Here is a 16,658-nt window from a genome sequence, read left to right on the forward strand (position 1 = left end):
AAGTGAGGAACTTAATGCTTCAGCTGCACAAAACCTTGGTCGGTTTCAGTCTGGAGAACTGCCTTTCAGTTCTGGGGTCACACCTCGGGAACGATGCATAAGCCTTGGGAAGGGTTGCAGCGCAGGTTCAGATATGTGTTTAAATTATAGACATAAGCTTGCAGAGACTAAGTTGGTCGTCACTTGCATTTGGAAGATTGACCTGATTGAGGTTTAGTTCCTTTGACAGCAAATCCAGAACACAGAGGCAGACCCTTAGCATCAGATCACAAAGTACTGAAATCAGGAATCAATCTTTCAGACAGGATTTTGACTGCTCTCGCTCACCAAACGTGGTGGGTGCTGGGAGTCAGCCAGAACATAAATTGAGGTGGATAGATGTTCGTTGACTTAGAGCGTCAAATTGCACACTTAGGACCAGAGGAACTGTGAAACAATGTGAGATAATGGGCAAGACTCCACCACTGGAGTTAAGGTAGGAAAGCAGAGTGGAGACACAGATCAACTGGATCTAACAATGGGAGAGTAAGAGCTGAATGGCCTCCTCCTCTTCCACAGTGCATTGCTTGGTGAAACTGAGCCACAAGGAGCAGGGAGGTGCCAGGTTTGGTTACTGATTTGAGTTATCTGAATAACACCAAGGAAGCAGTCACAACTGGTCTAATGTTGCTCTGCAGTACTCCTGTATGTGAGCTGGCAGCACTTGACTGTGATAGCATCCAGTGACAAATAGCTCTGTCAGTCACTGTCTGCATCAATGCAGAGTGACCGTGTGGACCTGGTATTGGACAGCAGCCAGAGTCTGTGAATCTATAGTCCTGATGTGGAGATGCCGGCGTTGGACTGGGGTAAACACAGTAAGAAGTTTAACAACACCAGGTTAAAGTCCAACAGGTTTATTTGGTAGCAAAAGCCACACAAGCTTTCGGAACTCTTAGCCCCTTCTTCAGGTGAGTGGGAATTCTGTTCACAAACAGAGCTTATAAAGACATAGACTCAATTTACATGAATAATGGTTGGAATGCGAATACTTACAACTAATCAAGTCTTTAAGAAACGAAACAATGTGAGCGGAGAGAGCATCAAGACAGGCTAAAAAGATGTGTATTGTCTCCAGACAAGACAGCCAGTGAAACTCTGCAGGTCCACGCAACTGTGGGAGTTACAAATAGTGTGACATGAACCCAATATCCCGGTTGAGGCCGTCCTCGTGTGTGCGGAACTTGGCTATCAGTTTCTGCTCAGCGACTCTGCGCTGTCGTGTGTCGCGAAGGCCGCCTTGGAGAACGCTTACCCGAATATCAGAGGCCGAATGCCCGTGACTGCTGAAGTGCTCCCCAACAGGAAGAGAACAGTCTTGCCTGGTGATTGTCGAGCGGTGTTCATTCATCCGTTGTCGCAGCGTCTGCATAGTTTCCCCAATGTACCATGCCTCGGGATGTCCCGAGGCATGTCCCAAGGCATGGTACATTGGGGAAACTATGCAGACGCTGCGACAACGGATGAATGAACACCGCTCAACAATCACCAGGCAAGACTGTTCTCTTCCTGTTGGGGAGCACTTCAGCAGTCACGGGCATTCGGCCTCTGATATTCGGGTAAGCGTTCTCCAAGGCGGCCTTCGCGACACACGACAGCGCAGAGTCGCTGAGCAGAAACTGATAGCCAAGTTCCGCACACACGAGGACGGCCTCAACCGGGATATTGGGTTCATGTCACACTATTTGTAACTCCCACAGTTGCGTGGACCTGCAGAGTTTCACTGGCTGTCTTGTCTGGAGACAATACACATCTTTTTAGCCTGTCTTGATGCTCTCTCCGCTCACATTGTTTCGTTTCTTAAAGACTTGATTAGTTGTAAGTATTCGCATTCCAACCATTATTCATGTAAATTGAGTCTATGTCTTTATAAGCTCTGTTTGTGAACAGAATTCCCACTCACCTGAAGAAGGGGCTAAGAGTTCCGAAAGCTTGTGTGGCTTTTGCTACCAAATAAACCTGTTGGACTTTAACCTGGTGTTGTTAAACTTCTTACTGAATCTATAGTCCAGCAAGATTCAGGTCCCTCAGTAAACACGGGGAGCTGCTGGTTTTGTTGGGAGGATTTCTGAGCTGAACTCAATGTTGACAAGAGAGAGGTGCTGATATTGCAGAATCTTTTGTTGATTACAGGCCACATGCGGCTTTGACATTGTTTCCCTGAGTATTGCACCAAATGGACTGAACTTCACAACATCCCAATCCTGGGGAAACTGAGTCACAAATACACATACTTACAAAATGAAATCAGTTTAAGTGCTTCCAGTGAGGTAATGAGTGCAAAGGGGTAGATTGGTCCTTTGTTCAATTAATTTACACGGATCTTACAGAGCCAATAGCCAGTTCTACATTTCAGCTGCTTTATCTTTCCATTAAGTTGAAGTAAAATTCAGGAGAGATGTAAACTGAGCTGCTGGTTTACTGGTGCTCCTTTTACACAATCACAGAGTCACAATCTACCCCAGGGAATCTGGATATTTCTTTGCTCTTTAATATGAATGGCCACCCAGTTTTTGGTGTGATTTCAGCCATGGCGCGATCATTCAAACGACATGGTAATGAAATATAAAGTCACAGCACAGAAAAGTCACACTCTCATCACATCCAGCGTCCCATCTTCAAGAGCCAGGACTCACTCACACACCGTGAGGCTTCTGAACACTGAACCTTGTGAGGAAAGCACACTTAGTTACTTTACAGCATTAATCAAAGGAGAATCACACCCAGTAACACACGGTGTTATATAATATTAAACCCAGTAACACACGGTGTGTTATATATTATAGTGTTAAAGCCAGTAAAACATGGTGTTATTTTTGTGTTATACCCAGTTACCCACGGTGTTACATATATTATAAAATGTTATACCCAGTAACACACTAGTGGGATTTTACGGCCTTGCTCGAGCGAGACCGGAAGTTCCCACCCGAGGTCAACAGGCGGGCAATTCCATTTCAATTGTCCGCCCCTCGCCCGCTCCGATTCCATGGCAGGTGGGACAGTAGAATTCGGCCACTGTGTTATTATATATGACAATGTTATACCCAGCAACACATATGTTATAATGTTAAACCCAATAAAACACGTTGTGTTATATACAATATAGTGTTATACCCAGTAACACATATACACACAGGAGTGTAGTACCCTGTAACCCAGTTTGCTCTGCATATAATAACAGCCAATTGCATTTAAGGTAGAGTAATATCCCAAAGTGCTTTACTGATGCACATTCAGTGAATCACCGAGCCTAAAAAGTATGAGTGACCAAAGAAATGGGTTTTAGGAAGGGAGGTGGAGGAAGGGATGCCTTCATTCTGCCTAGCTGGTTGAAGGCACAATCGGAGGAATGGAGATGTTAAGATTTTTGGGGTCGGACAAAGAGAGCACATGCCCCCTTTTCTTTGTGCTCTGCCACTTTCCTTTCGGCCCACGTCCGACCCTTGTTGCCCGGAGATGTTAAGAGTTAGAGATGAAGGGTGCTTTGGGAAGGAAGACATTAAACCTGAGGGTGAGAATTTTAAATCTGAGGCACTGGAGGATTTCTTAATAACTTCCATAAGGGAAGTGTGAAAGAGCAGAGGCATAAAACTAAATTGATAAACTGAATAGCATTTTCTGGGGTGTAATATTCAATGGTTCTGTTCTTTACCTGGGGGTCAAAGCTAACCAATAAGGGCAGGATTGATGAGTGACTTGATACAGGCAGCAGGGTTTTGGATGATCTTGGAAGATGAGAGATTGGCCGGATGAGTTGAGTCTGGAGATAACAGGAGCACAGGTGTGGATTTCAGCATCAGATGGGCTGAAGTGGTGGGGGGGAGGGGGAGGGGGAGGGGGAGGTGTGGCAGCGTCAGGTGATGGAGGTAGAGGGGTAGATGGAGTGTTTATGGTGAAGAGGATATGGGATTGGAAGCTCTGCTCAGGCTCAAAGACACTGAGTTTGCGAAGATTCTGGTGAAAGCTGAGGCAGTGCCTGGGGCTGGTGCTCGACGGAGACTGAAAACCATAGCTTTAGTCTTCCCGATCTTTAATGTATCGAAAAATGGAATTATTCACCTTTCGATGATCACATTGTTATGCTCAAGTTCCCGCAAAACGCCTTCCATTTCCTGTTTGAGCTGCTGCATCCTGTTAACACAGAGAGAGATTCAGCGCTCCTCACTGTTCCTGCACATCATCACAACTTCAATGATTTGGACTAAAAACATTTTTCCACAGCTCACATTCAAAGCTCAAAGCAGCGTTCGGAGAAGATACAAAACAAAAATGTGTTTAGAGTCCGAGGTTTACAACATGGAAACAGGCCCTTCGGCCCAATTTGTCCATGCTGCCCAGTTTTTACCACTAAGCTAGACCCAATTGCCCACGTTTGGCCCATATCCCTCTATACCCATCTTACCCATGAAACTTTCTAAATGCTTTTTAAAAGACAAAATTGTACCCGCCGCTACTATTGCCTCTGGCAGCTTGTTCCAGACACTCACCACCCTCTGTGTGAAAATATTGTCCCTCAAGACCCTTTTGTATCTCTCCCCTCTCACCTTAAACATAAGCCCTCTAGTTTTAGACTTCCCTATCTTTGGGAAAAGATGTTGACTATCTACCTTGTCTATGCTCCTCATTATTTTATAGACCTCTATAAGATCACCCCTCAGCCTCCTACGCTCCAGAGAAAAAAGTCCCAGTCTATCCAGCCTCTCCTTACAACTCAAACCATCAAGTCCCGGCAGCATCCTAGTAAATCTTTTCTGCACTCTTTCTAGTTTAATAATATCCTTTCTATAATAGGGTGACCAGAACTGTACACAGTATTTCAAGTGTGGCCTTACCGATGTTTTGTACAACTTCAATAAGACGTCCCTACTCCTGTATTCAATGTTCTGACCAATGAAACCAAGCATGCCGAATGCCTGCTTCACCACTCTGTCCACCTGTGACTCCATTTTCAAGGAGCTATGAACATGTACTCCTAGATCTCTTTGTTCTATAACTCTCCCAAACACCCTACCATTAACTGAGTAAGTCCTGCCCTGGTTCAATCTACCAAAATGTATCACCTCGCATTTATCTAAATTAAACTCCATCTGTCATTCATCAGCCCACTGGCCCAATTGATTGAAATCCTAGATAACCTCCTTCACTGTCCACTATGCCACCAATCTTGGTGTCATCTGCAAACTTACTAACCATGCCTGTTTGCTGCAATGACCACATTGCTGCCTCAACTTGCTTGAGATGACAAGTTGATGACTTCTCCACAAGTAATGTCAGTGGCGTCTCGGAGATGTAATTGGGACAGGAATGATCACACCAACATTTTCTTCTTTCTACCACTGCCTCCAGGAATCTGACCTCCCATTGACCTGACAGATTGGGCTTAGCCTCTGTCTAACGCCACAGGGCAACCATTCCAAATAATTTCACATTGTTTGAACCCATGGCTCCCAAAGCTGGAGGTAAAGCATGTGTACCCTGGTTCCTTTTCTCATCTGTGAATGTGAAACAGCTCCACTGCTGTACTGGCTCTGATGTTGGTGAGTAGCAATGGGAAAGTTTGGAATTATAAACTCGAGTCTTTCAGGCGCTTTGTAAGCTGCAATGTTATTCAGCTTGCACTGTAAGGTGTACCAAAACCGATACCAAAGCACAAAGCACTTTTGCTTTAGATGGCTTAGGATAGGTTGCAATCAGGAACTGCTCTCGGGAATTGTCCTATTATACTGCTCTTTCTCTGTCCATAATGGGACCATACACAACTATGATAGAGGGAGAGAGACACACAACTTAGACAGGCAACTTTGGGAATTCCCCCTGAACAGTCACACTCACCTGATTATCATATCCATACATTTCTGCTCAGAGAAATCAGCAGAGGTGGGTAATTTGGTCACAGTTTGTTCTTCTTGGAGCTTTGGCAGTTCCATGTCTAATAACTGAAATTCAGAAAGGACAAGGAAATTATAGCTTGTAATTCCTGGAAAGTCCAGGAGATCTGACCACTGCAGCTAAATTAGATCTGAATAAAGTGTTAAAGATGCTCTTAGCTCTTTGCAGTTCTGATCTCCAGGCTGTGCCCGTATGAAGTTCTTCTATTTGGAACAAGGAAATGATTTTACTCATTCAAACTTTAATTCAAGCAGGTGGCCATTTTGAAATCCTGGCACTAAAGTGGCTCAGCTACCCAGAATGCATTTGTTATGACGCTTCTGGAACTGAAGGGGTTACAAGAACAATACTCAATTTGTGAAATTCCTGAGGAAAATAGGAACATTGCTAAGGGTAACACTCTGATCATTCCTTAAGAAAGACAACCTCAACTGAGCCCCAGTTTGGACACAGTGCTCTATTAAGTCCCAGCTCCACAGAAAGGCATGACTTATTTCTGTTATGTGGGAACGACAGCTATTTTTTTGCTGTTGAATGGATTCACTGTTCAAATTCATGTTTAATGTTTTCTGGACTCCAAGTAAGCACACAGGATTTTATTATGAAATTCAAAAATACTCAAACCACTTCCCATTCCATTGCTAGGACAGCATGTTCAATCCAAATACAACATTTTATTTTCAGATAATCCATTTGTTTGACTTTTAAACCCTCGCAGCAGCCACTCCTGTGTCTCTCTCATATGTTTTATGGGATATTTATGTGCTCAACTGCCCCCCTCATTCTTCTTAGGCTTCTTTTACCTGCCAGCCCCTTCTGTGTACACTGTGCAGAAAACAAATCATCCCACCATTTCTCAATCTCACTCATTGGGGCGGCAAAGTGGTTAGCACTGCTCCCTCGCAGCGCCAGGGACCCGGGTTCGATTTCTGGCCTTGGGTCACTGTCTGTGTGGAGTTTGCACATTCTCCCCGTGTCTGCGTGGGTTTCCTCCGGGTGCCCCAGTTTCCTCCCACAGTCCAAAGATGTGTGGTTAGGTGAATTGGCCATGCTGCATTGCTCCTCCGTGTCGGGGGACTAGCTAGGGTAAATGCATGGGGCTATGGGGATAGGGCCTGGGTGGGATTGTGGTTGGTGCAGACTCAATGGGCCAAATGGCCTCCTTCTGCACTGTAGGGATTCTAAGATTGTATTATTTTCCAGGACTTCAAAAGAATCATTCAGATTCCTCGGTCTTTCCTTCCTCCTATTAATTTCCAGTGTCCAAATCATTTGTTGCCCTGTCCAGTACTCAGCATCAGCAAGAGTTTAACTGAAACCTTCTAGTTTGGAGGACTCAGAACCACACAATATCACCTGCGTTCACTCTCCAACTCGGCAATCTTTTTTCAAAAAGTACTAAAACGATGTTTTGTCTATAAATCATCCCAGCCATCTTCAGACGCGACGTCCTTTAACTTGTCTTTAAAGTTAACAATTGCATTAGGATCAGGAAATGTACCTTGTTCAAATGAGCTTCACAGTTCTCCAGGTCCTCACCGCAGTTCACATTCTGGTTATTGAAGGACATAAGTTGCTTGCGGATCTCACAGGCTTTCCTGCAAAATGCATTGTGATTACGATTCCAATCTGAATGTTCATTCACAAACTCTTGCTGTTATCCATCTCGTTATTCCCTCTCCCCTTTAAAATGCTCAATGCCAGCTTCCCAAACCCTACACCAACAAGGGGACGTTTCATTTTATTCATTCTCAGGATCTGTGTTGCTGGCAAGGCCGATTTTTATATATGTCCACGGACTGGGTAAGGACGATATGTTTCCTTCCTTAAATCCCCTCTGTCCTCGCCCACAAGTGAATAAGTCAGGTTTTTGCGACAATCCAACAGCTTCAAGGTCCCTTTTACTGACACATTTACAGATTTTTAAAACTGAATTCAAATTCTTAACTTGCCCTGTGGGACTTGAATTCATGTTCTCTGGATTCTGAGTCCTGCGCCTTAAGAGGCCAGGTTAGCTCGGTTGGCTCAATGGCTAACATATGGCTCAGATGAACACCAATAGCAGAGCTTTGATTTCTGTTCTGGCTGAGTTGTCGTGGGACCTGCATCTTCACCAGCAACCCCCCTGTCTTGGTGCAATGAAAATGCACCACTGGCAAAAGCTGTCGATGAAACATCAGCAGATAAAGAGCCAGGGAGTCACCTTTGGACAGAGCACACACAACATGACAATGCCACTGCTGCACTATCCTGTGGCAAGGATTGGTTCCCAAGCCAGTCCCAGCTCTGACACCAAACATTTGATCACTTGTCCTAATATCTCTTTGTGTCTCGATATCAAACTTTGCCTGATTGTACATGAAACACCTTGGGAGATTTGACCATGTCAAGACGATATATAAATATGAGTTGTTGTTGTTTGTCTTGAATACAACATTATGGGGTAGCACAGTGGTTAGCACTGCTGCCTCACAGCACCAGGGACCTGGGTTCGATTCCCGGCTTGGGTCAGCGTGTGGCGTTTGCATGTTCACCTGGGTTTCCTCCGGGTGCTCCGGTTTCCTCCCACAGTCCAAAGATGTGAGGGTTAGAATCATGAATCCTACAGTGCAGGAGGAGGCCATTTGGCCCATCGAGTCTGCACCGACCACAATCCCACCCAGGCCTATCCCCATAACACCATGCATTTACCCCAGTTAGTCCTCCTGACACTAAGGGGCAATTTAGCATGGCCAATCCACCCAACCCATACATCTTAGGTGCATTGGCCATGTTAAATTGCCCCCTTGTGTCCCGGGATGAGTAGATTAGAGGGATTACTTGGGTAAATATGTGGGGTGACGGGGATAGGGTCTGGGGTGGGATTGTTGTTGGTGCAGACTCGATGGGCCAAATGGCTTCCTCCTGCACTGTAGGGTTTCTATGATTATTGCTCCTCAGGCCCAGGGCCCAACATCTACCCAGCAACAGGCTAATCTGAAGCTGTGGGGAATAGAATCATAGAAATCATAGAAACCCTACAGTGCAGAAGGAGGCCATTCGGCCCATCGAGTCTGCACCGACCATAATCCCACCCAGGCCCTACCCCCACATATTTTACCCGCTAATCCCTCTAACCTACACATCCCAGGACTCTAAGGGGCAATTTTTTAACCTGGCCAATCAACCTAACCCGCACATCTTTGGACGGGTTAGCTACTGTTTCATCCTCAGCTTTGCAGAGTCGATGAAGATGTCTTCTCTCCTGTCCGCAAGCTTCTGAGCTGTGAGTTGTCAATCCTCTGAAAAAAAGAAACACTCAGACACACGGCAAGAGTTGGCCACTTACCCGAGCCAGTTCCGTTTCTTCCCCCAACAGCCCTTAGTCATCTAACTGACCGTCAGCTACTGACCAGCGCACAGAAACTAACCCCAAACTAATCCTTCGGCACTAACCACAAATGGTTCTCAGTTACTAACCAACTGGTCCCGAGTCCCTTACATCAGTCCTAGGCCAACTATCCCAGCAACTTTCAGACACATCTGGGCATCAACCTACAAATCGTCCATCATCATCACCTAAGATGGATGCAAACCAGCCTTCAGTCACCATATGTGAGACAGTTTTGGTTACATACCTCATCCAGTCCTTGGTAGAAGCCAGGAGCTTCAGATATTTCTGCACACATTCCTCTCTGACTAACGTCTGTACCTTCTTTGCGTGCATTCCCATTTTGATCCTGCAACATCAAAGGAATACTAAGAATGCAAGATGTGCAACGGTTAAGCAATATACGCTTAGGTGTAACTGAAAAGTTCAGAGTTCAGGACACCAACAAAATTGGAAAGTGTTGAAATACTTGCAAAGGATTTTACACTGAATAGGTATTATGTTTGGCAATCTTAAAGACCTTATTTAATCTAAATCCCTCTGGTTAGTTTTTTTAGATTTTACTTCTTACTAATTTTTCAGATACCCATAAGGAAGGAAGACCAAGCAACTTATTGGTTTTAAAATTTTATTTATTAGTTTCACAGGTAGACTTACATTAACACTGCAATGAAGTTACTGTGAAAATCCCCCACTCCGGCGCCTGTTCGGGTACACCGAGGGAGAATTTAGCGTAGACAATGCACTTAACCAGCATGTCTTTCTGACTGTGGGGAAAAAACCAAAGCACCCGGAGGAAACCCACGCAGACACAGGGAGAATGTACAAACTCCGCACAGACAGTGACCCGCACTGGGAATTGAACCCAGGTCCCTGGCGCTGTGAGGCAGCAGTGCTAACCACTGTGCCACTGATATTGTAAGCCTTTGTAAATCTCTGGTTAGGTCCCAGCTGGAGCTTTGTGTCCAGTTCTGGGCTCCACACTTTAGGATAGATATCAAGGTGTCAGATAGGGTGCAGAGAAGATTTACCCGAATGGGACCAGAGATGAGGAATATCAGTTAATGCAGAGAATCAGGAAAAGCTGGGATTGTTCTCCTTAGAGCAGAGAAGGTTAAAGGGAGCTTTAATACAGTGTTCAAAATGATGAGAAGTTTTGATATTGCCGCCTTATCGATGGCCACTGGCAGGACAGTCGAATATCAGAGGACACAGATTTCAGATACTTCGCAAAAAGTCCAACAGATGAGGAATTTTTTTTATATATTAAAAAACCACCACAATCTGGAATGTTCTGTCTGAAAGGCTGTTGAAAACAGATTTTATTGTAAATTCCAAAAGAGAATGGGATAAATATTTGAAAATAAAGATATTGAAGGGTTATGGGGAGAGAGCAGGGGAGTGGGAATAAATAGATAGCTCTTTCAAAGAGCCGTCACAGGCAGGGGGATGGGCCAAATGGCCTCCTTCCGTGCTGAGTCATTCTGTGAATCTTTGTCACTTTGCCTCCAGCTCTGAAGGTTGGTAAGGTTACTATGGATATGGGACAATTGCAGGAATGGGATTAGCGTGTCTTTAGTGGAAGCTATTGCGGTGTCAACTCGATGGGCCAAAGGACCTTTTCTGCACTGACCATGGGTAATAACTATGGCTTCAGCAATGGGCAGGAGTTTACATTTATACAACATCTCACTGCAGTAATGTCTTATGGAGGTGAATATTGCAGCAAATTTGCATACAGCAAGATTCCACTAACAGTAATGAAATGAATAACTAGTCTATCAATTTTTAAGTAGCTGGTTTGAGGGAAAACAATTACAACAATTACTCCACGCAATCTTGAATAAATCACAAACTCTGCCTAGCACCTCCTCAGATAGGAGGTACCTCTGGCAGTGCAGCACACCCACTGGAGTGCTGGCCAAGACAATGTACTCAAGCCACGGAGTGGGATTTGAACCCACAACCTTCTGAATCAGAAGCAGGAGTGCTATCCATTGAGCCAAGCTTATGCTTTCAAACTGAGGCGAGACAAATTATAAAACAAACTTACTTCTCAAATTTATGGATCTGTTCCTCATTGTATTGAAGTTCTGAAAAAAAAAGTATTGGATGGTTAGACCATTGTGATTTTTCAATGCTTAATGCAAGCATAGCCTGTATCTAATATGCAGGGATCATTAATCCTGGCTCTCACTGTGATCATTCATTGACTCCCAGTTGAGAAGGGACGTTGAATAAAAACAAAGTTTTTAGGTTTGGTGTTATGTCCTGCTCCTTTCCCCCTGCACCACCCACCCCCCAAACATTCTTCTGAGAGATACTTGGATGGGAAGCCAGTGCAGTGGAACTGTACTCCAGTCCGGGCCTTTAGGGTCGAGTCAGGAGCAGGGTGCGGGGGCAGGAGGAGGAAATGATGTAACTCTTGCAAAAGACTAGAAGAGAAATGGTTATGAAAAAGACTCAATTTCCACATGTTTCACAACTTCTGAATCATCCCAAAACACTTACAGCCAATGAGTGCAGTCACTGTTATAATGGAGGACGCACATAAACCAGTTTACACACAGTAAGGTCGGTGTGTTAGTCATGTTAGGTGAAGGATAAATGTTAGCGAGAATTCTGCAGGGAACTCTGCTTTCCTTCAAGCTGCACAGCGTCTTTTATGTTGACTTGAGAAAGTGCAAAACATCTCATCTGAAAGGTGGGTGTGACTCTTCAATCTTGTCCATAGCCATCGCCAGTGGAAACGTAGAATTTGGCGCTCGGCCAAAGCTCCATTCACTGCAGCGGCGTGGAGAATCCCAGCCGCGGGCCAGGCTGGAGGTTTTCACCGGGTACCTCGGTTTGTATCGTGCGCCCTCAGCACAGCACCGGGAATGTCAGTCCACATTTTGTGCTCAAATCTGTGGAGTGAGACATGAACCCACAACCTTCTGACTTAGAGAAGAGAGTGAAGGGTATCGGCACCAGCCGGGTCTGTGACCAATCGGGGCCACTGAACCATGTTTGACACTCTCACATCTCCAGTATAATCTGAGTATTAATAAAGAAGTGGGTCCTTACTCATTTTCAGTCTGTCTTTTCTGAGCAGTTGGTGAATGGTAAATACTTTCTCCAGTAAAACTTCCACTTTTCCAATTCTAGAAAATAATTAGAATCAGTCACATTAGAAACAGAAACTAGAAGCAGAGTAGACCATTCGGCCCTTCGAGCCTGCTCCACCATTCATCTTGATCATGGCTGATCATCAAATTCAATATCCTGATCCCCTTTTCGCCCCCATATCCCTTGATCCCTTTAGCCCCAAGAGCTGTATCTAATTTCTTCTTGAAATCACACAACGTTTTGGCCTCAACTACATTCTGTGGTAGTGAATTCCACACATTCACCACCCTCTGGGTGAAGAAATTTCTCCTCACCTCCGTTCTAAACGGTTTACCCCTTATCCTCAAACTATGACCCCTAGTTCTGGACTCCCCCCACCATTGGGAACATTCTTTCCGAATCTATCCTGTCTAACCCTGTTAGAATTTTATAAGTTTCTGTGAGATCTCCTCGCACTCTTCTAAACACCAGTGAATATAATCCTAACCAATTTAGTCTCTCTTAATTGTTGTTAAGAAATTGACTTTGATCTACAGTTGGGGCTTTAACCCATGTTGCTAGTGACAGCGATCTCTTCAATGTCAAACCGATTGAGAGAATTGTGGGTAATTGTAATGAAGGCTGCTATCAACTTCTTTTTTCATCCAATACCACCAATAAAACCTTCGATTCACTTGAACTGGAAGGTAAATTTGGGAGAGACAAATATCAAGCAGCAATTTCAGTAGAATTTCATTGCTGAGATTAATATGAATTCTTTGGCTGGAATTTTACTGGCCTGCCCACCACGGGAATCGGAGCGGGCGAGGGGCGGACCATGGGAAGGTCCGTTGATCTCGGGTGGGATTTTCCAGTTTCGGGATGAGTGAGGCCATAAAATTCCATTGGTGTCTTTAACATCCATCTGAAAGTTGAACCTGTCAGATCATAACCTAGAATGGCACGATAGCACAGTGGTTAGCACTGCTGCCTCACAGCAGGGAACAGGGTTCAATTCCAGCCTTGAGTCACTGTCTGTATGGGGTTTGCACATTCTCCCCGTGTCTGTGTGGGTTTCCTCTGGGTGCTCCGGTTTCCTCCCACAATTCAAAGATGTGCAGGTTAGGTGGATTGGCCATGCTAAATTGCCCTTTAGTGTCCCAAGATGTGCAGGTTAGATGGATTAGTGGGGTAAATAGGTGAGGTTACGGGGATAGGACAGGGGTGGGCCTGGGTGAGATGCTCAGTCGGAGAGTCGGTGCAGACTCAATAGGCTGAATAGGGATTCTCTGATAACCTCATTCATTGTGGATAAACTTCTCTCTTGGTCTCTAAACTCTGCTCACTGGAATTCCTTCCCTAGATCCCTCCAACTGGGGAAAAACCTGATCTGAATCCCCGGAAACTGTGCCGATTTGACATTCTCGTTACAGAGAGTGCACCATATGGATTCTTCCGTAAGATGCCAGCGATGTGGAACTATACAAGAGACACAGGGACTGAGCCCACACCAACAGAGAAAGTCAAGAGGAGATTTAAGACAAGTTTTCACAGTTATTGAAGATTTTTTTAAAAACTGTGTACAGGGCAAGACCTTTTCCTATAGCTGGGAGGTCAGTGAGAAACAGTAATTTAAAACTGTCACAGAGAGTAAGGATGGAATAGACATGAGGAGAAATATCTTTCAGCATTGAAACGTGCTTGGCCACAGGGAATGTTTGAGGCAGGGACCATTACACCTTTGCAGAAACAAACAGAGCGGAGCAGAGGAAGGTACAGGGTTGCTGCAACAGACAGACTACCTGTGAGAGTAGCTCAGGATTGATACAGAACAACAGGGAAAGAGATGGGGAGTGTTAAGTCAGAACATAAGAAATAGGAAAATAAATAGATCCATCGAGCCTGCTCAACACGATCATGGCTGATCTTGGGTTCCACTTCTGGCCACTCCCCATATCCTTTGATTCCCCAAGAGACCGTGAATCTGCCTGCTCCAGCATTTAATATATTCAAAGATGGAGCATCCATCAAATCCTTTGTCAGAGAATTCCAAACATTCACAAACTTTTGAATGAAGAAATTCCTTATTTCAGTCCTGATTGATCCCTTATCCTGATATATGCCTCCTTGTTCTAGATTCCCCAGCTAAGGGAAACATCCTCTCCGTCATCCCTGTCCAGCCCCTTCACAATCTTGAATGTTTCAATGAGATCACCTCTTATTCTTCTAAACATCAGAAAATACAGAGCCAATGTAATTGGCCTTTCGTCAAAGGACAACACTCTCAACCCATGGTCCAATCTAGTGAACCTGGATCCTTCAGCACGGTGGCACAGTGGTTAGCACTGCTGCCTCGCAGCAATGGAGACCTGCGTTCGATTCCCAGCTTGGGTCACTGTCTGTGTGGAGTTTGCACGTTCTCCCCGTGTCTGCGTGGGTTTCCTCCGGGTGCTCTGGTTTCCTCCCACAGTCCTAAGACGTGCTGGTTAGGTGCACTGGCTATGTTAAATTCTCCCTCAGTGTACCCAAACAGGCGCCGGAATGTGGTGACTAGGGGATTGTCACAGTAACTTCATTGCAGTGTGAATGTAAGCCTACTTGTGACAAATAAATAAACTTTTATTGTATCACCTCTAATGCAAGAATATCTTTCCTTGTAATAGAGAGCAAGGTTGGATACAGTATTTCAGGCGTCATCTCACCATAGCCCTGTACAACTCTAGCAAGTGGACAATGAAGAAGGTTATCTAGGATTGCAATGGGATCTTGATCAATTGGGCCAGTGGGCTGATGAATGGCAGATGGAATTTAATTTAGATAAATGCGAGGTGATGCATTTTGGTAGATTGAACCAGGGCAGGACTTACTCAGTTAATGGTAGGGCATTGGGAAGAGTTATAGAACAAAGCAATCTAGGGATACAGGTTCATAGCTCCTTGAAAGTGGAGTCACAGGTGGACAGAGTGATGAAGAAGGCATTCAGCATGCTTGGTTTCATTGGTCAGAACATTGAATACAGGAATTGGGATGTCTTGTTGAAGTTGTACAAGACATTGGAAGGCCACAGTTGGAATACTGTGTAGAATTGTGGTCACCCTTTTATAGAAAGGATATTATTAAACTAGAAAGAGTGCAGAAAAGATTTACGAGGATGTCACCAGACTTGATGGTTTGAACAATAAGGAGAAGCTGGATAGACTGGGATTTTTTTCCCTGGAGCGTAGGAGGCTGAGGGGTGATCTTATAGAGGTCTATAAAATAATGAGGGGCACAGATCAGCTAGATAGTCAACATCTTTTCCCAAAGGTAGGGGAGTCTAAAACTAGAGGGCATAAGTTTAAGGTGGGAGGGGAGAGATACAAAAGGGTCCAGAGGGGCAAGTTTTTCACACAGAGGATGGTGAGTGTCTGGAACAAGCTGCCAGAGGTAGTAGTAGAGGCGGGTACAATTTTGTCTTTTAAAAAGCATTTAGACAGTTACATGGATAAGATGGGCATAGAAGGATATGGGCCAAATGTGGGCAATTGGGACTAGCTTAATGGTAAAAACTGGGCTGCATGGACAAGTTGGGCCGAAGAACCTGTTTCCCTGCTGGAAACCTCTATAACTCTAAGACTTCTTTATTATTGTACTCCAATCCCCTTTCAAAAAGGTTAACATGTTACAATGGGATGAGGGAGGAGTTGGCTAAGGTAGACTGGGAACAAAAACTTTATCCAAAAGAGAAAATGCTGGAAAATCTCAGCAGGTCTGACAGCATCTGTAAGAAGAGAAATGTTATTTTATCAAAACTTCATAGTGGGACAACTGAGAAACAGTGGAGAACTTTTAAAATGATTTTTCACAATGCTCAGCAAAAGCATACACCAGTGATAAAGAAGGACTGTAGAAAAAGAGATATGATGTGGAGATGCCGGCGTTGGACTGGGGTAAACACAGTAAGAAGTTTAACAACACCAGGTTAAAGTCCAACAGGTTTATTTGGTAGCAAAAGCCACACAAGCTTTCGAAGCTCTAAGCCCCTTCTTCAGGTGAGTGGGAATTCTGTTCACAAACAGAGTTTATAAAGACACAGACTCAATTTACATGAATAATGGTTGGAATGCGAATACTTACAACTAATCAAGTCTTTAAGAAACAAAACAATGGGAGTGGAGAGAGCATCAAGACAGGCTAAAAAGATGTGTATTGTCTCCAGACAAGACAGCCAGTGAAACTCTGCAGGTCCACGCAACTGTGGGCGTTACAAATAGTGTGACATGAACCCAATATC

The 16,658-nt window shown here is 44.6% G+C and overlaps 1 protein-coding gene across 1 annotated transcript in view; it reads right to left on the reverse strand.

Moving 5' to 3' along the window:
• Window positions 1-1,847: 1,847 nt before the first annotated feature.
• Window positions 1,848-16,658, reverse strand: part of LOC144487382 (serine/threonine-protein kinase TBK1-like) — a 55,157-nt gene continuing 40,346 nt past the window's right edge. Inside the window, exons 15-21 of the mRNA XM_078205470.1 lie at window positions 12,365-12,441; window positions 11,352-11,391; window positions 9,546-9,647; window positions 7,430-7,526; window positions 5,872-5,975; window positions 4,099-4,170; window positions 1,848-2,706 (exon numbers count right to left, since the gene is read on the reverse strand). Coding sequence (XP_078061596.1) covers window positions 2,676-2,706; window positions 4,099-4,170; window positions 5,872-5,975; window positions 7,430-7,526; window positions 9,546-9,647; window positions 11,352-11,391; window positions 12,365-12,441 — 523 coding nt within the window. The 3' untranslated portion in view covers window positions 1,848-2,675. The remainder of the gene's footprint in view (window positions 2,707-4,098; window positions 4,171-5,871; window positions 5,976-7,429; window positions 7,527-9,545; window positions 9,648-11,351; window positions 11,392-12,364; window positions 12,442-16,658) is intronic.

This window comes from Mustelus asterias, unplaced genomic scaffold (assembly GCF_964213995.1).
Source record: "Mustelus asterias unplaced genomic scaffold, sMusAst1.hap1.1 HAP1_SCAFFOLD_761, whole genome shotgun sequence".
Classification (NCBI taxonomy): Eukaryota; Metazoa; Chordata; class Chondrichthyes; order Carcharhiniformes; family Triakidae; genus Mustelus; species Mustelus asterias.